Source organism: Choloepus didactylus, chromosome 7, assembly GCF_015220235.1.
Source record: "Choloepus didactylus isolate mChoDid1 chromosome 7, mChoDid1.pri, whole genome shotgun sequence".
NCBI lineage: Eukaryota > Metazoa > Chordata > Mammalia > Pilosa > Megalonychidae > Choloepus > Choloepus didactylus.
In genome coordinates this window covers 43080024-43107411 of record NC_051313.1, presented here as the reverse complement: position 1 = coordinate 43107411, position 27388 = coordinate 43080024, and the positions used below count along the sequence as shown (strand labels likewise).

The 27388-nt window shown below is 43.3% G+C and overlaps 1 protein-coding gene across 16 annotated transcripts in view; it reads right to left on the bottom strand.

The window, feature by feature from the left end:
* The window catches only part of SCML4 (Scm polycomb group protein like 4), a 129969-nt gene that overhangs the window by 40171 nt on the left and 62410 nt on the right, over positions 1 to 27388 (bottom strand). For 15 of the 16 annotated variants that reach the window (XM_037842465.1, XM_037842452.1, XM_037842464.1 and 12 more), the window contains 4 exons: positions 25827 to 26053; positions 11450 to 11579; positions 9742 to 9942; positions 5196 to 5390 (listed from right to left, as the gene is read on the bottom strand). In XM_037842465.1, the coding sequence (XP_037698393.1) occupies positions 5196 to 5390; positions 9742 to 9942; positions 11450 to 11579; positions 25827 to 25982 (682 nt within the window). In that variant the 5' untranslated portion in view covers positions 25983 to 26053. The remainder of the gene's footprint in view (positions 1 to 5195; positions 5391 to 9741; positions 9943 to 11449; positions 11580 to 25826; positions 26054 to 27388) is intronic. The other variant, XM_037842467.1, reaches the window with a different exon arrangement.

Here is a 27388-nt window from a genome sequence, read left to right as displayed (position 1 = left end):
GTTTCCCTAAAGCCTAGAAGATCATTCTGCTTTATTTACTTTCCTGATTTTTATTTTGTATCATCAGTTGCATTGACTTTTTTCTAGAGAATTTTACTAGATCTTTTCACTCAAGTTTTCCTCTGCTTTATAATCTACATACCTTGAGGATCACTTTTACTATAATGTGGTACCACCTCGGCCCTATTTAAGTAATATTGTAACCTAATGTCCACAATCTTTGTCCAACTAACTAAAAGTAAAACTTATTTTTTAAAAACAGGATTGCTTGTAAGGTGCTAATAATAGGGTGGTATATGGGAACTCCTTATTTTATGCATTATTTTTCTATAAACCTACAGCTTCTCTAATTAAAAAAACAACGGCTGGCTTATAAATGTACATGCAGAGGTGTGTTAATCATCTGCTGTTTTACCTTCGGTACACCTGTCTCTGCGAATACAGTGAGCATTCTCACTTTTCTGTTTGTTTTGTTTTTTAAAAAATATAGGGCTTGCCACCTTAGCGGGTGACCTCACTGCCCTCCCCTCTACTTGGGACCTAACTCCTAGGGGTGTAAATCTCCTGGCAACACAGGATATGACTCCCGGGGATGAATCCGGACCCGGCATTGTGGGATTGAGAACATCTTCTTGACCAAAAGGGTCATGTGAAATTAAACAAAATAAAGCTTCAGTGGCTGAGAGATTTCAAATGGAGTCGAGAGGTCACTCTGGTGGACATTCTTACACACTATATAGATAACACTTTTTAGGTTTTAATATATTGGAATAGCTAGAAGTAAATACCTGAAACTACCAAACTCCAACCCACTAGCCTTGACTCTTGAAGACGATTGTATAACAATGTAGCTTACAATGGGTGACAGTAAGTATGATTGTGAAAACCCTGTGTATCGCACTCCCTTTATCCAGTGTATGGATGGATGAGTAGAAAAATGGGGACAAATAGGGTGGGATGGGGGGGTGATCTGGTCGGGGTTTTTTTTTAATTTTAATTTTAATTTTAATTTTTTATTCTGATTCTGATTCTTTCTGGTGTAAGGAAAATGTTCAAAAATAGATTGGGGTGATGAATGCACAACTATAAGATGGTACTGTGAACAGTTGATTGTACACCATGGATGATTGTATGGTATGTGAATATTTCACAATAAAACTGAATTAAAAAAAATATATATGGCTTGCTTCTAATGCGAGTCACTTTGTCTGGTGCCCTCACCTCCTCTGAGAGGCCCCTTGCTGAGGATCCGGGAGAGCCCTGCCTTACTGTTGCCCAGAGCTGCCCTCTGCCACCTCCAGTCCCTGACTCTCAGCCTGGAAGACACCAGAGGGAACATCTTGTTGACTCCTCCGGGTTGTCAGAGTTCCCTCAATGGCCCTGACAAGTGGACACCAGCACGAATTTGTTGTCAACAATGGGGAGATCACTACCACCCAAGCAGCCATTTCTAATGCTGAACAGCTTTGACGTTTCAAAACTCTATAATGTCAATGCCACCTGACACCTGAGTGAACTACCTTCTGCACCTGGTGTTCCTCAAATCCACCCATGCTTCTCAAATCCATGTGCTTTTTTTTTTTATGCAATTTTATTGAGATATATTCACATAACATAAAATCATCCAAAGTGTACAGTTGTTCACAGTATCATCATATAGTTGTGCATCCATCACCACAATCAATCTTTGAACATTTTCATTACTCAAAAAAATAAAATTAAAATTAAAATAAAAGGAGTATCAAAAACATCCCATATCCCTCCCCCCACATTGTTCATTTACTTTTTTTTTTTAATTCAGTTTTATTGAAATACATTCACACACCATACAATTATCCATGGTATACAATCAACTGTCCACAGTATGATAACAGTTATGTGTTCATCACCACAGTCTATCTCTGAACATTTTCCTTACATCAGAAAGAACCAGAACAAGAATAAAAAAATAAAAGTGAAAAAGAACACCCAAACCATCCCCCCATCCCACCCCATTTGTCCTTTAGTTTTTATCCCCATTTTTCTACTCATCCATACACTAGATAAAGGGGGTGTGATCCACAAGGTCTTCACAATCACACTGTCACCCCTTGTAATCTACATTATTATATAATCGTCTTCAGGAGTCCAGACTGCTGGGTTGGAGTTTGGTAATTTCAGATATTTACTTCTAGCTATTCTAATACATTAAAACCTAAGAGGTGTTATCTATATAGTGCATAAGAATGTCCACCAGAGTGACCTCTTGACTCCTTTTGAAATCTCTCAGGCAGTGAAACTATTTCATCTCATTTTGCATCCCCCTTTTGGTCAAGAAGATACTCTCAGTCCCACGATGCTGGGTCCACATTCATCCCCGGGAGTCATATTCTGCATTGCTGGGAAGATTTACACCCCTGGGAGTCGGGTCCCAAGTAGGGGCAGCGAGTTCACCTGTCGAGGTGGCTCAGTTAGCGAGAGAGAGGGCCACATCTGAGCAACAAAGAGGTACACAGGGGGAGACTCTTAGGCACAATTATATGCAACTTTAGCCTCTCCTTTGCAGTAACGAGCTTCATAAGGGCAAGTCCCATGATCGAGGGCTCAGCACATCAAACCGCCAGTCCCAATGTTTGTGACAACATCAACCCAGTCCAGGTGAGGAAGTCCAACACTTCCACACCTTCCCCCAGATCCTCGGGGCTCGGTGAGGAGAGGCTGTAAATATATTTTTTATTATCTGCCCAAATTACTCTAGGATGTGTCACTATTTCTCTTCAGCCTATACTAACCTACCGTATCTCACTTCCTGTTCAAAGTTCCATGCAATTGTGGTGTCAAATCCATGTGCTTTTGAAACACCCAGGGATCTGTTTCAGAAAGGTTTGGGAGGCTGCTGAGCAAGAACCACGTGGTCTTATTGATAGCTTTGGAGCTTAGAATCAACATACACCTCATCCCTCCCCAAATATAAATATTCATGCCTTTCTTGCTACAAAGATGAGAATGTAGCTCCCTCATCTGAAATAGTAATAACTTGATATGTACCCTTTAAGGGAACTTTGACAAGGCAATTGTAAAGAGGCAATATAAAGGCCAACTCCCTATTGGTGTCATTCGAGGCCCCACTGTAGACTGGTGGGAAATATGTGTGGTGAGGGTCCCTGCTCACAGCGTATTGTGCCACAGCTGCCACCCACCCCAAGGCTCCCCAAAAAGTGAAGCACATGGCACTTGGTTCTGCAATACCCAAGGCATGACAATCAATTTCCATGAGGTTGTCTGATTTGGAGCCATTGGGTTTTCAAAGCAGCCATGGGCTAGGGAAGGGCCCATAAGGACAACTGGGCTCATTACTTCCAAACCACCCATGCTGTCCAGGAAGGAACCAGCTTTGAGCCAGAGATCCAAGGCTGTGATCTGAGTTAAGGGAAGAAGTGGGGCAGCTGTACTATTCAGGGAAGACCCTCAGGAAAAAGACAAACTCCATCCTACGTGGTGAGCTTGGAAAGGGAAAGAATAAGGTGAGAACCCAAGGCAAGAGCTTCCTCAGTGATCACTCAGGGAAGCTCAAGGGGTGGGGGTGGGGGGCTGAGACAGGATGTTATAATGAAATCTTTTGTAGCTTAGTTTTGGCTGAGGCAACAAGACATTAGTTCCAAGGAATAAATGTAAAGGGTCAGTGGGAGACAGGATTACGTCCCATGGGTCATGCTTGTTCAACATAACGATGCCATAGGGTTTGAGAAGTGAAATTGTACCACTGTGCTATTCTCATTTTAAGCTTCACCAGAAGATAAATTAGCTCTAGAACATATTTCTAGGTCAATTAAGGTTTAAAGGAGAGGCCAGATTCATAGACAGTATCAGAAGGAAAATTACGATTCAGGAACTGCAACTGCCTCATTTCACATAGGAAACTGAGTCCCAGAGACAAGACGACAAGACAACAAGAAAAACATAAAAGTATATATATGTGTGTATATATATGTATGTATATATATATTTACCCATATGAACCATATTTAATTAGATGCCTTCCTTTGTAAAGGCCAAATTTCTTCTTGTTTCCCAGCTCTCAGAGAGATTAAAGTAAAATTCTAGGCAAGGTTCTTGATTGTATCCAAGAAAATATGTGTTAAGAATCTAAGTTTATCCTTCCCTGCTATCCTCCTGGGTTGAGGCATGGCCGTCTTATTATTATAAGTGTTCTCTTGTTACGTGCTATGAGCCTATCTGTATGACATCTGTGCAGATGTATGTTTTCATTATTCCTAATGGTCACCGTTGTCCTCAAAAACTTTCCTAAGCTCAATTATTTGTTCCGAGATAGGGTCTCACACAGTACTTGGAACAGAGGAGGGGTCAGCAAATGTTTGCTTAATGATATGATTAGATTCCAGTTTCACTGCATATGTGTTGCTCATATATCAACAAGACTGCTTCCAGAGGAAGAAAAAAGGCAGAATTTCTGCTCATTGTTGGGAACCTGGAATCCAGAATCTGCATTCACTCTTGGCTCTTTGCAAATTTGTAACTCAGGGCTGCTAAGTGGGGAGAGAGCCCCTCCCATGGGCATCCAACTCCTTTGGCAGGCAATACGGTGGCAACTTTGCCCGTGGGGACTTGCTGCCCTTCCTACTGGCCACCTTTCCATCCCGAGTTACGGAAAACACTCTCTCACACTGCCAGATATATTTGATATGTCCTAGCCAAATTCCTGCAATAACAGGCATTTTGTAGTGCCTTTTATTCACACGGGCAGGCACGGAATCAGATAAGGCCATAGGAGAATCCCAGGCAGGACCAGCTTAGATTCTTTAGCTGTCCTCTCCTAGGGATTTCTCAGTTCCTTTGTTTTGTAGTCCTTCCACTACTCAGCAATGAAGAATAAATGCCCAAAGTCTTAGAGGAGAGGGAAGAAAATCACTCACTGTATGTGATGTGGTCTCATTGTCTGAATTCTAATAACTTAGGCCTAAAAGCTGTAATGTCAGCCCTTGGTGGCTGGAGTGGGGGCTGTCTAGGCAGCTCCTAATCCCGGCAGCCCCTAATGCTCCCGGGGCACCCAGAGAGGCAGCCCCTGCATGCCTGGATGCAGAATTCCCAGGAGCCGCAGGGGCTCCCTCCGCAGCAGTGTCACCTGTCCCCGAAGGGCAGAGACACTGGGGACAGTAAGGTCACCCTGCGGCAGGCGGGGAGCAGACGATGCCTACCAGGCTGCATCCTGCTGTCCTCCTTCTCTTGGGCTTTCTCAGAGGTGCTGGAGCCCCTGGGGAAAGGCTGGTGGCTGAATAGGTCATCGCACAGGAGGCTCTGGCACAGCTTGGCCAGGAAGCGCAGGACATACCCGACGCTGTTCACCACGGGCAGGCTCCGCAGGTGCTGCTTTCCATCAAAGGAAGCGGAGACTGAAAAACCAGAGAGAGCATCTGAGAACTGGTCACTGGGGAAAGCCACACATCAGTCAGTCCCGGGGAAAGGGTTTTTGTTTGTTTTGTTTCATAACTAGGCTTTATTCGGATTTCACCCGTTTTTTCCACTATTGTCCTATCTCTCTTCGGGATCTGATCCCATATACCACACTGTTTCGTCACTGCATCTCCTTCATCAACTCTGGGTGGTTTCTTGGTCTTTCCTTGTTTTTGAGGACCTTGACGGTTTTGAAGAGTACTGACCCTGTATTTTGCAAAATGTTCCCCAATTGGGGTTTGTCTGACATTTATCTTAAGAGTAGATTGGGGCTATGGTTTTTTTTGGGAGGGGGACCACCAAGGTGAGGTGCTCTTTCCATCTCATCCTAACTGGGGCCCTGATAGCCAATGACCTCACTGGAGATGTTCACCCTGATCATCTGGCCAAGGTTGGGTTTGCCAGGTTTCTGCACTGTGTTCCCCATATCCTATTCCTTGGAAGCAAGTCACACCCCAGGATGGGGTGGGGAGGGTGGAGCTCCATCTCCTGGACAGGGAGAGTCTACACAATATTTGGAATTCTTCTATATGGAAGATTTGTCCCTTCTCCCCTTTTTATTTATTTGTTCAATTCTTTATTTGTATCAGCATGTACTTAACTGTATTTGCTTGTACTGTGGGGAATCTAATACTATGTTATCTATTTTGGTGCTCAAATTGTTCCAGCTTTGGTCTTTGGGAGCTCTTGCAGGTTGACTCCTGTGCTCTATGACATGCTCCCATTGTTTTTTAGCCCCTCTCTGCTTTCTGGCACTGCAGTGTACTCCAGGCTCATCTTGTATTTTCCCAACCCCAGCACTAGGATCAGCCATTTTCTTAAGGAGTCCTGGTTCCTTTTCTTAAAGAGTGGTATTTAAAAACCACTGGGTGTACTCATTACTACTGGGTGTCACTAATTCTGGGCCATTTCAGCAGACAAAGCTAGGAAATATATGTGTGTATACTAACCCATCTAATTATCTCTGTATTTATTTCTCTGTATATATATGTGGGGGGGGGGCATGTATACATCTATGTGTGTGTGTGTGTGTGTGTGTGTGTGTGTGTGTGTATTCAAATGAACGTGAGTTCATACAATGCCTTCAACTCCAACCCAGCACCACAGGGTTCATTCTGACTTCTGGGGAAGAGTTTTTATAAAAGGGAAAAAACCTCTGCACAGTGGTGCTAGAGTAAACGTGATTTCTACAGCATTACAGAATTTCGAATAGAAAAACCCAGTTCCTTCCAGCCCAGGCATGTTCCTTTCTGCCTTTCTCCTCACCATCTGTTCTCACCCTGTGCTGCCTGCACACCAGCTCCAGCTGTGGGGAACCTACACGAAAATCTAAAACAGGAGGTTTTGCTCCCCACGCAGGTCTCCATCACTTGGGCATCGACACCTAGTGGGGAAGGCTAGTCTTTTGCATTGCATCCCCCAAAGGCTGGGGCAGGGGAGACCAGAGCTGGTTTTGAGTTTAGAACTTAAGAAAATGCCCATTTTAATGAGACATCAAGAAGATCCATTTCTTTCATGTAACTCTTTACTGTTTGATAAGAACTTTCACATGCATCACCTCATTTTGCACCCCCAACAGTTCTTTGAGGACAGTGAGCAAATGGTTATTACCCCATGTTACAGGTGAAAGAACTGAGGAGAGGGCCCAGAGTGGCTTTTCCAGGGCACATGGCCTCTAAGAGGCACCTGCCTATCCATTTTAATCTCCTGTGTCCCTGATTGAGAGAGGCAGCCAAAGAGCTGCTGAAATTCTCACTCAGGAGGTTTCCTGGCCACCCAGACACTCCGGAAGTATCTTCTTAGTGTGGGCACTGCTATTTGCCTCCAACACCTTAGAAGATAGGGGGTGATGGAAACTGAGCCCACAGTAGCAGGGGCTCAGGGCCTCAGACCTGTCCATAACTCAATGTGCACACATCCCAGAGTGTCTGGGAGACCACAAAAGTGGGAAAATTCTACCTCTCGGTGGAGGACATTGTTATTGTGGGACTATAAAAAGCTACACCTCTGGGAAAATGTGGCTCAGGCAGAGCACCCTGGTGGGTGTGCAGAGAATGGGAAACAGGGTCCGGCGATCCTGCTCCCCTCACCCATTGGGGTGGTCATTGTGCCAGCACCAATGTTACCACTTTCAGTGTGTTGTGACACGGGAATGTTTAGCAAGCTGTGCCCTAAGGACCAGGTTCTAAGTGAGGAGTGGGGTCCGGACTCTTTCCCCTTGAGCCCACTCCATCCCTAAATCACCACGGTGGTGTCAACTTAGCCTTGCTGAGCCTCGACATCACCATCTGGAACGTGAAAAGCCACCTCGCCATTTAGCTCACTCAAGGCAGCAGCACGAGGCGCCAGCATGGTGTTCTGCTCTCTCCAAGACACTCAGGCAAAGTGCTCAGCTCTGGCTCCGTGGGAATTCCCTCAGCCAAGACAAACTTGGCAAGGCCCAGCCCCACTTGCTTTAGGTGCCAGACTCTGCAGAACCTTCTCCCCAGTGCCAAGGCCCTGAGGCTACAGACTGAGGGCTGGGCAGAAAAGCAGGGAAAATGGGGTCAGCTCTCCCAGCATAGGGGGCAGGGACCAAAAAGAACCCAGAATGGGATGTGCTCAAGGGGTGTATGAGTGGAGGAAGAGCTTTCTCTTAGTACAAGGTCTGTGTCTTGAGCCACACTATTCAGCAATGAGAAAGCCAAGGCCTTCAAACCCCAAAGAGAAGCCCTGGATAGGGCACCTGGGGGTTCAGATGGAAATCAGAAGAAGAAAGACCAAGGGGCTCTCAGAGGGCCTGACAACATGGCTCTCCTCCTGCCTTCTCTTAGTGCTCTACTTCTTCCTTATGCCACTACTCCCTCTGCTAAAGTCTCCTAAAAACCACCCTGGGTTGGACACATGGGTCCAGATCTTGCCGAGTTCAATTTTAATAAATTATCTGTAAGTCAAACCCCATTTTCTGCTCAGAGGGAACTCTTGGAGAGGCTTAGAAGGGGAGCTAAATCCTTCAGAGTTGGGGAACTTTGCTGGACTTGCTCTTCACCCTCAAGCCCTGGGTATCTGGAGTTAAATAAAATGTCCCTGCTTTGGTCCTTTAGGATGCAGCCACTTTAGACCATTTCTTAGCTGGCCAGCACGGTCACTTGCGGTACTCCACTGCAGGGAATCTTCTCCCCCTTCCCTGGTGATATGGAGACTGTGCCCATGACACTGGGTCAGAAGGGACTCTGGGCTGTCCCTCTAGAGTTAAGGCATCTTGCAGGGCTCCAGGCTTCAAGGCTAAAGGGCAGGTGGTGACAACCTTTGTGTAGAGTCTCAGGGAGGACAGAAGGAGCTTCTGCAGGCAAATGTTTGAAGGAGGCAGAGTTCCTGATTCTTCCCCTTTCATGGTGGTGGTTACTTCCCATCCCTCCAGAAAGCACTAGGATGGGGCTGAAACTGGGGGAGGGGGGCAATGAAAATGGAAGCAGGGAATTCTCTGACCCTGAGGGCTCTCGTATTAAAAATTACACCCCTGTGAGATGGGCCATGAGCTTTCCCCGCCACGTGGCAATGGGTGCTGTGAAAACAGAATGATGTAGAAAAAGGGAGAACAGAGAGTGACAGGGACTGATAGTTTAGCTAGGATGGTCAGAAAAGGGCTCTTTGATAAGGTGTCATTGGAGTAGAAATGTGAAGGAAGTGCAGGAATGAGTGACATGGACATCTGGGCGGAGGAGCAGTCCAAGAAGAGAAACTGCCAGGTGCAAAGAACCTGGGGCAGGAGCATGCCTGGAGGATACTGGAAGAGCAGCAAGGAGGCCACTGTGGCAGGAGCAGAGTGGGGGATGGGGACAGAAGTGATCAGGAGACTGAAGTGATAGCATAGCGCCTTGGGGACCCTTGTAAACACTTATGCTTTCACTCTCAGTGAGATCGGTGCCACTGGAGGGTTTAGAGCAGAGGAATGTGTCATGACCTGACTTCAAAGTTTGAAAGAACCAGAGTGACTGCTGTGGGGTGAAAGGTGGTTGGATTCCGGACATATTTTGAAGGTACGGCAACAGGATTCGCTGATATGGTAGATGGGAGAAAAAGAAGAATAAGGATGAGGATTCAGACGTCCAGTCTTCTTGTCCATGCCTGGCAGCATCTTTTCCTTGGGCCCTGAGAAAAGCCTTCATCGCACAGGCTCATTAAGGCCCCTGGAGAAACTGGAGGACAGACCCTGGCCAGAACCACTGTCGCCATACCCTGAGGATGGCTGTCTGCTCCCTCGGAGGGACACCCAGGGCCCTCCCCATGCAGCCTGCCCCGGAGCCTTACCTGACACCATCTCACCACTGTAGCCCTGCTTGACCAGGGAGAACACCAGCTTCTGCTGGTGGGCACAGTTGATGCAGGCTTGGACGGCCTGCTGCAAGACCGCCGATGGCCTCTCAGGCCCGAAGTGCTCGGGGAGCTGCTGCACCTTTCTCCTCTCCAGGTATGGCCCTGCGTTGGCCTGCTTGTTGATATAAAGGCAGACTGTGGAAACAGAGACCCACGAAGACCCAACATTGGACACACATCAGGCCAGCTGGCTGCTTCTGTGTGCTCAGGGAATGCCTCAGCTATCCTCTTTGGCCCTGGCTTTGGGAAAGCTGAAAAGGGCAAAAGTAAGACTGATTCTTCCCAACGTAGGAAGTAAAAGAGGCAAAAGAGCCAAACACCCCAACTACCATGTCTTGCTTTCAAGAGGGTCTTCTTGATAGGGAACAGATAGACAGGAGGGTCTACTTTGATATACTGAGATCTGAAGTGTAGATTATGGTGGCCCACAGGGATCATATGTGCAAATATATTTCCACAGCTGGGTATTACTATGGTGGCCCACGTGGGCCATGTCTGTAACACATTTCCATGCTGGGCATGTACACATATAAAATCTTCTCCTTCTCCTTTGAACTATCAGACTATACACAATGTTTGTCATCTCTTTGTTAAACTTCTACGAATAAAAAATTTGGATGATGCTGATCACTCCAGAGACTATATATTCAATGAAGTTATACGAAAGCACTGTTTACAATCTCAGGGAAAATACTCAGTTGCCTGCCCAGGTAAGCCCAACTGATGGTCCCCACACTTTAAAAAAAAATCTCATTTGTAAAAAAATTTAAGCACGTGTCCCCAAAATGTTTATTATGTTATATGCATTATGTAATATACATTATACACATGACTGTATTAATGTATTGGGTACATTTTTTAACATATCCAAGAAATAAAAATTTCAAAAGGATGAGATAAAAATAAATTTTAATACTAGTTGTCAAATTTCCTTCCATACATTAGTGACTCCTCTTATGAATGTACCACCTGGCCCCCTTGAGCATCCTATCTTGGAGCCACAGGTGCAATTGAGCATTGAAGAAGGACTCTAACAGAAACCAACAATATTTTGGAAGAGTTAAACAGTAACAACAAAGGTGAAGAAAATCAGTTTTTATTGAGCACCTACTATATGATAGGCACTTTAAATACTTTATCTTCTTTGATTCTCAAGACAAGCCTGTGAGTTTGTTATTATCATTACTGCTTTACGAATGAAGAAATTGAGTTCTTAAAGTGGCTAGATGACTGCTCAAAAGCTATAACTGGTGGTGGAACAGGGATTTGGACTCATGTCTTTCTGATGACAAAGCCTGGACTTCTTTCACTCTACCAGTCTGCCTTCTCTTGCACTCATCCCAGACAATTACGGAAACTCTAATTAATATGGGACCTTCATGCCAAGAAAGAGTCCCACCCCAAAACAACCATCTGAACCCAAGATGCATTGAAAACCAAGTTACAAAACACTTTAATTCGTGTTCTCAGAGAATCTGGTGGTCCTATCTGCTGTCCAGCTAAGGGACATGTGAAATCCTTCATTTGGAGCTTTCTGAGGTGGCATTTGTTTAGTTCATAAAGTAACCGTTAGATGGTGGACAGGTTGCTAACCTGCTTACCTGCTGTCTCCGCAGCCTTGGACCTTATTCTGCTGACCTACCTGTGAGAGCCTGTGGGGTTGCCAAGCTGGGGATGGTGGCTGCGTCCTGAGGGATGGAGCTGAGGTCGGGCTCTGGGGTACTCCGCGGAGACGAGAGGGCTAAAGGAGTCATGAGAACCCGAGACTTCAGCTGCAAGAGAGAGTCCATTGGGGTCCATGAAAATCTGAAGACGTGCTCTACATCCTCCCAGAAACCGTCTCGGATGTCTGTTAGCCCTTGCTTCTCTATCATGCTTCCACACCCTTCTATTGTGCTGCTTTGGGGGCTGAAATTCAGATTCAAGGTGGGCTTGTTTGGGGTCGTCCCCAGAGGTCAGCTGTGCACCCCACCCTTACCTTAGAGCCATGTAGGAAATGACAGTGTCAGGCAGAGGGTGGTGGAGCACTGAATGAGGGATGCAGGACAGGAGACTGTTCCTATTATGAGCCCCTCAGGTCACCAGACCCCTGGGGACAGGGCTTTCCCCATGTCCACCCAGAGCTGTCACCAAAGGGCCTCCTCCTCAGCTCAGCTCAGCTCAGTTTCTGCTAGCTTTCTGCTCACAAAGATCACTGGAAGAAGGCAGGAGCCACTTCTCCAAAGGGCTGACATGCTGCTCAGTGTTTGTTTCCTGCCAAAAAACTCAGACCAGTCTGGATGTGGACGTGGTGCCTTTTCTGGTCGGGAAAGGTAGCTGCCTTGCTGGTCTCACTGAAAACCGCGAACAAGGAACTGAAATTTAGCTGTTTTGAAATAAGCTAGAGGCCACTGTAGTTGATGCTGATGATGATATCAACAAGTCACTCTGTACCAAGGTCTGACAGACAGGCTTCTAATCTTAGCTCTCTGCCCCCAAATAATGACTAAGTCAGTCACTTCCCCTCAGAACCACTGATCTGTGTCTGGACCCAGCTCCAGACCAATTAAGTCAGAATCTTTGGGGGTGGGATCTAGGCACCAGTAGTTTTTTAAGATAGTCAGGTGTTTCCAATACACAGTTGAGGTTGAGGACTATTGTTCAACGCTCAGTGGTTTTCAGCTTGAATGTGCAACCAGTCACCTGTGGATCTCATTAAAATGCAAACTCCAATTCAGCAGGTGTGGAGTGGGGCCTGAGATTCTACATTTCTAGCAAGTTCCCAGGTGATGCTGCTGCCGCTGGTTCATGCACTACATTTTGTGTAGCAAGGTTGTACATGCTGTTGTCAACCTATATGTGGTCCCCATCCATATTCTGACTTGAGTCCTGTATTTTTAGGTTAGAATAATTAAAATAATCAGGGAGAAATGGTATTCCCACAGCTAGTTATCCAATCATTCTCCATTCATACTTTTATTCACTCGTCAAACATGTTTTGAGTCATTCCTGTAAGGGAGAGGCTAAACCTGCGTATAATTGTGCCTAAGAGTCTCCCCCTGAGTACCTCTTTGTTGCTCAGATGTGGTCCTCTCTCTCTCTCGCTAAGCCAACTCAGCAGGTGATCTCACTGCCCTCTCCCCTACGTGGGACCTGACACCCAGGGGCATAATTCTCCCTGGCAATGCAGGATATGACTCCTGGGGATGAATGTGGACCCAGCATCATGGGATTGAGAACATCTTCTTCACCAAAAAGGGGATGCAAAATGAAATGAAATATAGTTTCAGTGGCTGAGAGATTTCAAATGGAGTCAAGAGGTCACTCTGGTGGGCATTCTTATGCACTATATAGATAACAAGTTTTTAGGTTCTAATGTATTGGAATAGCTAGAAGTAAATACCTGAAACTATCAAACTCCAACCCAGTAGCCTTGACACTTGAAGACGATTGTATAACAATGTAGCTTACAAGGGGTGACAGTGTGATTGTGAAAAGCTTGTGGATCATACTCCCTTTGATGAGTAGAAAAATGAAAAATAGGGTGGGATGGGGGGGATGATTTGGGTGTTCTTTTTTACTTTTATTTTTTATACTTATTCTGATTCTTTCTGATGTAAGGAAAATGTTTAAAAATAGATTGAGGTGATGAATGCAAAACTATATGATGGCACTGTGAACAGTTGATTGTACACCATGGATGATTATATGGTATATGAATATATTTCAATAAAACTGAATTTAATTTAAAAAAAAAAACATGTATTGAACACCTATTACACTCCAGACACTCTTCTAGCTGCTGGGGATACAGCAGAGAGCAAAGCAGACAAAAATCTTTGGCCTCGCTGAGCTGACTTTCTATTAGGGAAAGAGAGAGACAATAAACAAAATACATTAGACAATCATACAGCTTGTTAAAAGGTGATAATAGCTGAGGTTGAAAATGAAGAGGGAAGGGGGTGGGAAGCACAAGTGGGGAGCTGTATTTTGTGTCGAAATTTTAAATAGGGAGGTAAAAGCAGGCTTCACTTTGAGTAATGTTGCCAAGATTTGAAGGAAGCAAGTCATGCGTGTATCTGGGGGAAGAATGTCCTTGTCCAAGAGAACACCAAGTGCAAAGGCCCTGAGGCAGGAGCCTGGAGTGTTTGTGCAACTGTAGGGAGGCCAGAGTGAAACTGGAGAGGGAATGAAGCGAGATTGGGCAGGACTCTGCAGGGCATTCGAAGGTCCTGGCTTTGACTCTGAGCACTTAGGAGCAGAGAAGCTACAGGATCTGAATTGACATTTTGATAGTCTCTCTGACTGTTGTGCTGAGAAGAGATCGAAAGAGGCAAAAATGGGCATCACTGAAGTAGACGAGAAATGATGGTAACTCAGATCGAGTTGATAGAGAAGGCCTTGGTGAGAGACAGAGTCTGGATACATTTGAAGGTGAAGCCAGTGGGATTTACTGATACACTGGATATGGTGTGTGAGAGAAATAAAGAAGTCAAAGGTGACTTGTAAGGTTTGGGCCTGGAAGGCTGCAGGTAAGGGGGTTTTTTGGAGGTGGGGAGAGGGCAATAGAGGCTAAAACATCTGGGGCTAGTTTGGGACATGCTAAGTTTAAGATGCCTAGTGGATATGTTAGTAGGCAGTTCCATTACTGGAGTCTGGAGTTTTAGTGGGAAAGTCTGAATGGAGATATACATTTTAGAATGATCAATATATAGTTGTATTTTGTGTTGAAATTTTAAACAGGGAGGTTAAAGCAGGCTTCCCTTTCAGGCCATGCCAATGGATGAGATTGCCAGAGAAGTAAATACTGATGGAAATGTGAAGAACCCAAGAATTGAGCCCCGGAAGAAAAGACTCTAACATGAAGAGGTTGGAGAAACGGGGAGGAACAAGCAAAGTTGACCAGGGGAGAATGGCCAGTGGAGCAGCAAGAAAACCAGAGAGGGCGGTGTCCTGGTCACCAAATGGAGAAAGTGTTTCCATAAGGAGAGAGATCAACTCTGTCAAATGCTCTGATAGACAAGTAAGACTAGAAGTGACTGTTAGAGTTAGCATGTCATCAGCAAGAGGAGCTGTGGTGCAGTGGGTGGGGTGAGAACCTGATTGGAATAAGCTTAAGAGGTAAAGGGAGGAGAGGCACTGGGGTCGGCAAGGAAAGTCAACTCTTCCACAGAGTTTTGTCATAAAAGGGAGCAGAGAACTGGCCGTAGCAAGACAGAAAATTAGGTTCTAGAGAAGGCTTTTGGATTTTGTTTTTGTGTTTGTGAGATGAGAGAAATAGCAGTGTTTTAAGGCTGATGAAAATAATGCAGCAGAAAGGGAAAACTTGATTACATGTGGGATTATATTTGGGGAACTGCTGGCATAAGGACTTTGAGTAAAAGAGAGGGGATGGGACTCAGAGCACAAGGAGAAAGGCTGGTCTTAGAGAGAAGCACGGACCTTTCCTCTATTGCAATGGAAGGAAAGCGGAATATGAGGGTCTGGAGGCTGGGGTGGGAGGAAGTGGAGGTGGGAGCTTGCAGAAGCCTTCTTCCAATGGCTTCTAACTTCCCAGTGATGCAGGAAGCTGTGTGTGAGGAGGGAGGGGAGGGAACCTAGGAGGGTGGGAGCAGAGTGCCTGGACTGAGGGGATGGGGTGTGGCTGATGAGCAGCATTGAGGGCACACTGGGTTGTATGGAAATGAATTTAAAATGAGGTCAGTCAACGAGAGTGTTCAATGGGACAGAGCTGCATGAGTGTAGAATCCGGGGCTCTTGGGGAGGCCCTTGTATTAATCAGAAGCTAGAATTAATGATAGTGATTATATTGTATTATGAATTTCACATTTGAAATATTAAAGGGCCATCATGTTGCAATACACCACCAGATAACATAAAAATAATTTCAAAGAAACCTCAGTGGTGGGAATGAGTGAATCAGAAACCTGCTCTGCTTCAGTCACCATGACTTTGAAGTGGCTTTATTATCTGTAGTGGCTTAATTATCTGCCACGTGTGACAAGACCACCCTGCCCTTCCCCTTGGTGGCCTTTCCAGGAGTGATGTCCTGCTCCGTGTGGCTTGTGATGAAGAGGCTGGCAACTCTGGGCCATGAGCTCTGGAAGACCCCTGGCTAAATCCTCCTTTATAGCCCTAAATCTCTCTAACCCTCAGAAAAAGCAATTGGCAAATAGTCATTCCCCTTCCAGCCATCCCCCGGGGTCTTTGAGGAAATCCCACAAAAAAGTTTGTGATGCTTCCCTAGAAAGATGATGATTATAATGAGGATGATGATGATGGCAGCTAAAACTTAAAGAGCCAGGCACTATTCTAAGCACTTTACAATTATAAAGTTACATAAACCTCATAATGACCCTAACATCTAATATCTGCTCACTGTTTTAACATTTATTAGGGGGGAGGATCTAAGATGGTGGCATAGAGAGGAGTGGAAGCTAAGTAGTCCCCCTGGAACAACTAAAAAAAAAAAACAGAAACAACTAGTAAATAATCCGGTATAACTGCAGGGGGACAAACGTGACCATCCACTCTCATACACTAACCTGAATTGGGAGGAATGCCCAAGATCACAGCATAAAATCTGTAAGTAAGAACTGCGGATCCAAATTGGGAGACCCCTTCCCCACAGCCCAAGCTGCAAAGCCTTGTGGTGCCAGAGAGAAGCTTTCTCCCAGCAAGTGCATATAGCTCAGCTGAGCTCCAGCTGGGGTTTTAATTAGCGAGTGTGAACTGCTCACTACGAGGTACGAATCCCCAACAAGTAGACAGAGGCATTGGGTGATGACTGACCTTGGAGAGCTGGAGGGTCGCCTTAGACTAGCTCTGTTCCCTTTTCAACTCAGTGGAGAAAGCCTCGGCCATTTTCGGTTCCCAGTTCTGTGACCCAGACAGGGGTGTGGCACAGGCAGACAGAGACCATTGAAATGCTAATGACCTCCCCCTAGGGTGTCTATCTTCTCTAAGAGGAAAGGGGTGGGGCCCAGCTCTACTACCTGCCTTTCATTCAGAACTTACAACAGTCAAGAATTATAGGCTAATCTTTGCATCAGGCTGAGAGTGCCCCTTCATGGCCCAGAGGCCCAGAGCTTCCCTTGAGGGACAATGTGCACTAGTGACATAGCACAGCCTTCCCTTAGCAGAGGTCCTGGAAGATCACAGCTGAGAAGGGGGGCCCACTCGGAAAACCCAGGGATGCTACTTCAATGCTCGTGGTTTGTGGGTCTGCGACAGAGAAAATCTGGGGCAAAACTGAAATGAAGGCTTAGACTCTTGCAACAGCCTTGAATCTCTGGCAACACCTGGGAGGTTTGAATATTGAAGCTGCCCTGCCTCCCTAGTCACCCAGACACACGCCCCACATTCAGGGCGGACAGCTCTAACAACAAACCCAAACTGAGTTCACCAACTGAACCTCACAAAAATCATTTCCGCACACACCACAGAGACAGAGTTGGGGAGAACTGACTTGAGGGGTATAGGTGACTCGCAGGCGCCATCTGCTGGTTAGTTGGAGAAAGTGTAGCCACCAACTTGTATTTCTGAAAAATTAGATTGGCTTTTTTTTTTTTTACAACTTGAAAGAACACTATCAAGCAAAGCAAATGCCAAGAGGCCAAAAACAACAGAAAATCTTAATGCATATGATAAAACAAGACGATATGGAGAACCTGATCCCAAACACCCAAATCAAAATATCAGAAGAGACACAGTACTTGGCACAATTAATCAAACAATCACAATTGAGGAATGAAAACATGGCACAGGATATAAAAGACATGAAGAAGACCATGGAACAGGATAAAAGGGACATAAAGAAGACCCTAGAAGAGCATAAAGAAGAAATTGCAAGACTATATAAAAAATAGATCTTATGGAAATAAAAGAAATTGTTGGCCAAATTAAAAAGACTATGGATACTCATAATACAAGATTAGAGGAAGTTGAGCAATGACTCAGTGTCCTAGAGGTCCACAGAACAGAAAATGAAAGAACAAAAGAAAGAATGGAGAAAAAAATAAAAAAAAATAAAAAAGGATCTCAGGGATACAATAGATAAAATAAAACGCCCCAATTTAAGACTCATTGGTGTCCCAGAAGGGGAAGAGAAGGGTAAAGGTCTAGAAAGAGTATTCAAAGAAATTGTTGGGGAAAACTTCCCAAACCTTCTACACAATATAAATACACAAAGCATAAATGACCAGTGAACTCCAAATAGAAAAAATCCAAATAAACCCACTCTGAGACATATTCTGACCAGACTCTAAAATACTGAAGAGAAGGAGCAAGTTCTGAAAGTAGCAAGAGAAAAGCAATTCACCACATACAAAGGAAACAACATAAGACTAAGTTGTGACTACTCAGCGGCCACCATGGAGGTGAGAAGTCAGTGGCATGACATATTTAAAACTCAGAGAGAGAAAAATTTCCAACCAAGAATAGTTTATCCAGCAAAACTCTCCTTCAAATTTGAGGGAGAGCTTAAATTTTTCACAGACAAACAAATGCTGAGAGAGTTTGCCAACAAAATACCTGCCCTACTTCAGATACTAAAAGGAGCCCTACTGACAGAGAAACAAAGAAAGGAGAAAGAGATAAAGAGAATTTTAACAGACATATATAGAACCTTACATCCCAAATCACCAGGACACTCATTTTTCTCTAGTGATCATGGATCTTTCTCCAGAATGGACCTTATGCTGGAACATAAAACAAGCCTCAATAAATTAAAAAAAAAAAAAACAATTGAACATATTCAAAGCACATTCTCTGACCACAATGGAATACAAATAGAAGTCAATAATTTTTGAATTGTAACTCCACTATTTACTTCCTACATGATATAAAATACACAAACTCTAATGACAAATCGGTGGTTTTGAGCTCAATGTAAAATATGTAATTTTTGACAAGAACTATATAAAGGTAGGGGAATGGAGGAGTATAAGTACATAGATTATGTATCCTATTGAAATTAAGTTGGTATCAAAGAAAAACAAGACTGTTATGGATTTAAGAGTTTAATTTTAAGCCCCACAGTAAACACAAAGAAATTATCAGAGAATATGACCATAGAGATGAAAAGTAGAGTATGGGTTAAGAGAAATGGGGGAAGGGGCAATGGGGAGTTAAGAAATGAGTGTAGGGTTGCTGTTTGAGGTGAAGGGACATTTCTAGTAATGGATGGTGGGAAGGTGATAGCATTACAAACATTCCAAATGTGATTAATCCCACTAATGGAATGCTATGGAGGGGGTGGAATGGGAAGATTTAGGCTGTATATATGTTTCCACAATTGGGGGAAAAAAAAAAAAAGACAGTCTAAATAGATGACAATTGAATGCCAAGGATGAACCTGGATGGGATCTGAGGATAGAGGACAGGAGGCTCAAAGGGACACAGTTGAGACATAAGGAAAAGGAATATAGAATGTAAGCATTGTATCATTGTTGAATCTCTTGTACTTCTTAGCTGCACTTAATGGGAGTGCATAAAAGAATGTTCTTGTTCATGGGAATTGTATATGTGAATTATAGTGTTTGTTCAAGGATGTGTGCAGCTAGCTCTCATATGTTCAGAAAATAGAGCAATAGATGATGGATGATAAATAGGGAGAGAGGGAGGGAGGGAGGGAAAGAAATAGTGGTGTGACAACATGTTAAAGTTAGTGGATCGGGGTATCAGGGGGGGTCAGGGAGTGCTGGAGTTCTGTGTATGGGGTTTGTATTGTTTTTGCAACTGTTCCTATAACTTTGAATTTATTTCATAATAAAATGTAAAAAAAAAAAAAAAAAAAAGAATAAACCCTGGCTTTTTTGGCAATAAGTAAAAAAAACAAAAAACAAAAAAAACACAAACATTTATTAGAGAGGGATCTGTCCATTGACCCCATCCCAAATGAGTTAACAGAATTAAAGTTAGCTGTTATCTTTGCCCATCATTTCTGCCCAGGTGAATCAATTAAAGAGATTAGATAAGTCCCTGGCTGCTGGGAAAAAACCCCTCTGTATTCACCATCTGTAACAACTTCAGGATTTTTGAAGAAAGAATAAAACTCATGCAACTATGGCTAATACTTGACTTAAATTTTTTTTAGTAACAGACTAAACCAGCAGTAGAAATACCCCTTTACATGGTGTTCTAGAATTTCCATTGCATTACTTAATAGAAAGAGCCAAGATAAGTCAGCTTCACAAAGGGTGTCCCCCCTGATTTTAGAAAGGTCCTAAAACAGAGGACTAAGAGATAGGAACTCACCGGCTGGAAAGGTCCCCTCTGGTGTGATTTGGGGCCCAGGTCTACCAGCCCAAATCCTCTTCTGTGTGTGGAACAAGGCCCTCCCCAACTTGCCTAATCTGTTCTGGCAGAGCATTTGTCTTTGTTGTTGTTGCCTTGAGTATTTTTTTTTTTTCAAATGGACCAAAAACTAAACAAAACAAAGCAGGACCCTCAGATCTTGATTTCTAACACCACTATCCAATAGAAGGAACCAGGGCTCCTTGGAGAAATGGCTGATTCTAAGATGGGGCAGGAAATATATAGGATGAACCTGGAGCATTTTATAGCACCAGAAAATAGGGAAATGCTAAAAACAAAACAAAACAAAAAACACAACACCACACACAATGATGGGGTATGTCAAAGGGACACAAGAGCCAACTGACAGAGCTCCCAACGACCAAAACTGGAACAATATGACCCACAGCATAATAAAGTAATGATTTTAACTCAGAGTATTAAAAAGAAATCAATGGCTCCATACTGGTGTAAATAAGTGATCAAATATGTAAATAAATTGGGGAGAATAGACAACCTCCCATGCATAAGATTTCCAAATAAGGTGTGTCGATACTCCATGCTCAAGGAGGTGGAGCATAACTCCCCACTCCTTAAGTGTGGGCTGCACACAGCGACTTCCTTACAAAGGGCGCAAATGGAGAGGGGGAAACTTTACTGTGGAGAAACTTGAGAAATACTAGCTCAGCCAGGTGATCAATGTTAACGTCAACAGTGACAAGACATGTTGATAGCATGTGCCCTGGATATGCTGTGATAAGCAGGGGATTTGCCTTTGGGATCTTTCTCCCTAAAACCCATAGCCCCAGTCTAACCATGAGAAAAACATCAGACAAATCCAAATTGCAGGACCTTCTACAGGATACTGGACCAATACCCCTCAAAACTGTTAACAGTCATCAAAAACAAGGAAAGTCCAAGAAACCTTACGGCCCAGAGGTGCCTAAGGAGTCATGATGACTAAATGTAATGGGGGATCCTAGATGGGATTCTGGAAGAGAAAAAGGACATTAGGGAAAACTAATGGAATCTGAATAAAATGTGGAGTTTAGTTAAAAATAATGTATCATTATTGGTTCATTAGTTGTGACAAATGTAGCATAGTAATGTAAGATGTTAACAATAGGGGAAACTGGCTACCGGTGTATGAGAACGCTCCCATACTTATCTTTGCAGCTTTTCTCTAAATCTAAAACTATTCTGAAATATAGTTTATTTTTTAAAAATAAAAAACCAAGATCTGGCAGAATAAACTGGGTAAAATGGAGAGGAGGGAGGGAGAAGGGGCCTCTTTCTTGGCAGCATAAGACCAGAAGAAGATGTGCTGCCCAGGATGCCTTGCTGTGACATATGGAGCTAAGTGTTGGCCTCCAAAGCCAACGCCCTGTACAGATGCTGGTAACGTTGGCACTTTTACCTGAAATTCAAAACCTCGATCGAATGGATATGGCAACTCTTCATCCAGAGCTTGCTGCCAACATCTGCTCAAGGGGACTGTGCTTTGCCTTGTTAAACTATCATGGTGGAATAAAGCAGAAGGATAAAGTCCCTGTCCCAGCCAGCTGGAGTCTCCACCAAAGGGAGTTGGGAATCGGGGATCAGCTCGTCTTTCTTTTCCATTTACAGATCCAAAATCGGCCTGGAGAGTTTCTTGCTCAAGCTGTCTTTCTGTGGCGGGCCTTCTCTAAGACATTTGGTGGAGAATTTGTGAAGAGAGGTGGGGGGAGGTACATGGGGGTCTCTGTCATGCAGTTTGTTTGCGAACCCTGGCATGCGGTCAGAAGGACACCAAGGGGAAAGGGGTCAGTTGATGCAAAATTCAAAGACTTTTCTGGAAATAGGCAAGTTTGACAGTCCCCAGCACCAGAGAGCTGCAATACTAGCCCTGGACAGCCTACTCAGATATCAACTTGAGAGAGGAATTGACTTTTATCTTCTTTAAGCCTCCATGATTTGGCCTTTATTATAGCAGCTGAGTTTATATCTTGACCAATGCAATAATCAACATTTTAACCATTTGTTTTTAATATTTTGGGACTGATATTCTTTCTAGAACATGTTACCTTTTTCTTAATGTATAAAATAAAGAGAACATAATTTGCTTTTTTTTGAAACCAGAGGAATAATTACTACTCTGGGCAATAATACAAAAAGATTACTGGGTATAGAGGCTGCTGCCCTGACAGTAAATAGCCTCCGGCTGGGGGGCCTTGGTTAATTCCTGCCCAATTCCTGCTGTTTTTCTGATTCTCCCTCACTGTCAAACAACCAACGATCAAATAAGAAAATGCACATAAAATGCTTCAGCACAGAGCCTCAAAAATAGAAAGGGCTCAACAAATGTTCCATATGACTGTTACTACAATTAGTATCAATTAGTATTGCCATGTAGTGGGGACAAATGGCTATTTGAAAAATCCAACACCTTCTTCCTGCTTAAATCAGACTCCCAATCTTAAAGACATTGAAGCTATAAATCCTACTATTTGGGGATATAATCAGCTGAATTCGTCCTTGGTGGAGGCCCTCTTTCTTTGCCTTTATATCTTCAAAATGACCTCAGTGGTGTTTTTAGTTATGAAATGTAAGGGACATCTTCCTCTTGATCCTGGGGAATCTCTGAGCTAAGGACCTACTCCTATAACAGATGCTTCCATCTGAGATGTAAATGCTTGGTTTGATAAGAAGAAGGTTATTTTCATGGCAAACCAGAGCATGTCTCTTCATAGAAAACATGATGTTAAGAGGGTTTTGCTTCCTTTGAGGGAATTGAGGAGGGGGCAGGGTGATCCTCTCACAGTGGTGAGCATGTCCCAGCTATGTGACTGCAGGCCTTGGACCCAGATGAGAGACAGCCAGATGCCCCCGGGATGGGGCATGGCCTGTTAAACGCTAAGGTGTTTAATTTTTCCTTTTCTGCCCATAATTCACTTACATTATCCTCAAGGCTCAGAGAAGTGGTTAAACATGACAGCCTGTGTTAATTGTGCTGGGGTCTTAAAGGGAGAGACCATGTCCACACTTTGAACAGAGTTTCCGCAGCATGGAGTGGCACTGAGGTGATTGACAGGACCAGGCAGGAAGTGACAAATGTCAACCAGCATGGAACTGCGGTACAGTCAGCCCAACCCGTCACCCTCAGAATCTCCTGGGGAAAGCTCTGCCAAAGGCTCTTTCTGCCACAGTTCTGCCAACAGCTCCAGAACTTCTGACTCTATCATGATAATGCAATAAATGTAAATATATACTTATAATTATGATATTATTGATATAATAAAATAATGATGTTTTTATTTTATAACATCGATAATGTTATGGTTATATTATTTTATTGTTCTATATTTTATCACATCATTCGCATATAATTATAACAATAATTATTATTCTCTCAGTGTCCAGTTGTATGTACGGTCTTTCTCCCCAACTTACCTTCACCTTCAAATCGAAGGCTACTAAATTGTTATAATCCAGCTGATAGGAAACGTGCCTACACTAAAGGTAAATAGACTCAGATGAGACTTTGAAAGCACGTTCTTAAGTAATAAAATACAAGATCTTTAAGGTTAGATCAAGCAATACCTTATTTTGCTTAGCCAGGATTTTTTTTTTTTAATCAGTGTTTTTTTAACCAATTTTTCAGCCACTCCACCCCCCTCCAACTGTGTCCTAGATAGTTAAACTTGTCAAATTAGTGGCCATTTGGTAAATGGAGATAAACTGTACAGTGTCCTTTCTGGCTTCTCAATAATTAATCCTCTTTTCATTAATGATAAAATGAGATTTTAGGGTCTAGAAAATTTTCAAAATGGGTTGCCAACTTTATTTTGCCAAGTAGGGACATTTAAAAAATTACCAAATCCTGTCAACATAACACATTTAATAAAACAAAGAATACTTTAACACCAGAATAGTAGGAAGAGGATATTTCAGAATAAAGGATAATCCTTTAAGTGGAATCATTTTAGGTTTGTGAGGACTTTCTAATGGTTCTTATTTTTCCTATGTCATCATGGAGGGGAGACACTTCTTATAGACTGGTACCTGGTCTGGGAAACACTCTTCTAGAACACTAAGCCAGGGGCTGGCTGGTTCTAGGAGGAGCTGGGTGAGTTCCTGGAAGCCTGGGGATCAGCCAGCATTTAGGGAGGTGGATTCAAGGAAGAGTTGTGTCCCGGTGTCCCCAAAAAGGAAACTGTGGGGCAAAAGGAACAAGACCTGCTTGTATCATCAGCCAGCCAGTCCCAATAGTTTTCTTCCTGACCTGAGGTGTCTCTGACTATTAAGAACACTAAAAACTGCCCTCTTTTAGGAGACAGGAAAGTTGCAAAATTACGTTCATTTCGTGGACAGAATTTCCATTTTTCCTGGCCCCAGTAAAGCTGTGTCTGTCGGTAATTTTCATTCTTGGGTCACAGCTCTCAGGGGGGTAGGAGAAAGGCCAAAAGGAAGGATAAGGTTCTGGTGTGCTTCTTTAGATCCTGGATTTGCTCTCTGAATCTATAAACTAAAAGGCTGCCCTGATCCAGTCTTCCTGATGCAACTCGCAGACCCCAGCAAGCTGAGCCAGAAGCTGAGCTGGTGAGAGCTACCCTATGCCCGCTTTGGAGACACAATTCTCTTTGTTAAAAAAATAACCAGTGCCTAAAGACTTTACCTCATGAGAAGGCTGAGTAAAACCTTTTACTTAAAGCAATGACCCCCAAATAACTTTGAATAACCTTCCTCCCACATGAACCTTTTTTATTTTCCAGCATTTGGAAGAACCAGGGAGAACCAAAGGGATAAAGGGTGAATTCATTAACCGTCTCTTTCGGAAGCTTTGTCTTTCTGCTGACCTGAAATAATTTCCATACATTTTTCTAAATATATGGGAGTTAATTGCCAATTTGCATTTTGGCTTGAGTATTTAGATCTCAAGATGGAAACATAAGCCCTTCATTTCAAAGAAAATAAACGAAGGAAAACCTCTGAAGTTCATTTTCTAATGCCCGAAAAGCTTGTGGAGAACAAGCTTAATATTCTCTCCTCTCCGAGAACCTCTCAAAAACATCTCAGAGGAGAAGCTCTCTCTCTGGTGTGGGTTGGTTTACGAGATGGAGGTTACCTCAGAGGATTTATTCTCCACCCATACCCGCTCCAAATCATTTTTAATTCTTAAAGGGATCACAGGATTTTAATTTTCCCCATTGTGTCTTTTTGTAGCCAACTTTGATGTCAGCACCTTTTATTAGCGGGAAACTATGAATTAAGATCCTGAATTTTCATCATGAGTTCCTCGCTGAGGCTCTGTGTGGGAAAACTCTTTCATGTCCTTTGACACTGGCCTGCTTGCATTATTAATTTAAATGTCTGAAGAACATCATCTGCTTCTACTAAAATAAATGATGAATGGGTTCTGGAAGGCAGCTTCAAGAGCCATACTGGTAGGAATAGTCAGGGGAAAGCTCAATGTCTGAAACGCTAATTTAGATGCAAGGTTTAATAATGTGTATTTAGCTATGACCCTAAAATCTGTTCGCTTTACAGCTCTCCCCATCTGGTGTAATTTGCTTTTTCCACTTACAAAAATGCATACAACAGCATTCATTATGTGCCATCTTGTAACAATGGGGCCTCGTCACATGCTTCATTGAGAGAAACTTCTTTCTTATCCTATCTTTACTGAGCTCTCAGGCTTTCATCTGCTCAAGCACCTGTGGCCTGGCCCAATACAACTTTGGAAAAAGGAGATGATAGAAACATACCTTGTACCCGGGTTTCCGCCCTCTTTTCTTTGGGAGCTTCACTGCTGGCAAGGGGCCAGCTGAAGCAGAATAAAGATTATGAACTGCCATCTTCATTGGTGTTGAGTGAAGTGGGGGTCGGCCTCGCTTTCTCCCAGGAATCCTTTGAGACTGCATTTCTGCTGGGGCCAGTCTTACAGAATGAGGTGGCAAATTGCTTGCAGGCAGAAGAGATGCTAAGAATTAGTCTGGACACAAAGCAAAACAAAACAGAAGTGTTTGTTTGGTTTGCAAGGCAGAAATGGATCTTGGGTTGAGGATTTTGGAGATGAGTACAACTTATTGGAGGGGAAGACCAAATAAGAGTGAGGTGGGTACCTCTGGGGCTCCTGGGGGAAGTTTACTGATCCTCTCATACAATTTTAAGGATAGTGAATTTCCACGGGACTGTAGGGAAGCAGTGAAGATACTGGCTAAGTGGAGAGGACAGTAGATACCCAGGTCCAACCATAACTGATATTGTCACCAGGCATAAGATGACTTTATCTGTCTGTCTCAGTTTTCCTAGTTAGTTTAGCTTTGAACTGATATGATAATAGATTTAAATAAATGCAACCATCCTCTCATATACCCCACTATACTTTCAGTGGGGTTATACATTGTTATGACCTTTTTAGTATTCAAAGCAATTTAAAGTACAAATTGATTGTATTAAAGTTGATGTTGTCCCTCAGTCAAAATGTGGGCAGAAATTTACATTCAGAGATGTTCATTTTGACAGTATTTAGGAAAAAAAAATGGATATGGCTTAAAAAAACAATAGGGGAAGAGTTAATACATCTGCAGAATAAAACAATCAACTATTTAAAAGCATTTAACAACATTCTTTTAATAACATGAGAGGTTAAGTGAAAAAAATCATCATACAAATTGCATATAAAATGACCTCTACTATGCAAAAATGTATATGGGTTAAAAAGGAAACGGAAGGAAACATGCTGGAATACCACGAGGGCAATGATGGAATGATTCTGAGTAACTGCTCACTATGTACAAATCCTCTTGCCCAAGCAGATGCCCCACAAACTAAATGCTCTTCAGATTAAAATAACAATATGCTTCTCAGGTAGTCACTCAAACCTTTAAGCCATATCATGAGCTCAGGAATAAGACTTCCTGGAATTCTCAGGAATGAGGTGAGTGGAGCAGAATTTTAGACTAAACTCAGTGGTGACGTTAAGTGATAAAATTCGTTTCTGAGGATGGGTGGTAGCTTCCAGTGGGAACAAAAGGTCTTGCTCAAAAAGCTGCAAAAGAGTTAGGAAGGGCCTGGGTCAATAATGCAGGGTTAGGATTGCCTTGACCGGAGGGAAAAGATCAAATAGTGGGAATTCTTAAAGACATAAAAGGAAATTTTTGACATCCTTTACAGATTTAAGGTCACTTTGTTAATCCTCTGAATATTAACAGTGTTCTATCAGTAATCTTAGTTGTTCTTCGAAATATCATATCTGGTAAATGGAATTTTAAAGTACAAATTTATTCATTGACTTCATTGTTAAATATTTCAGATAGCTGGACAA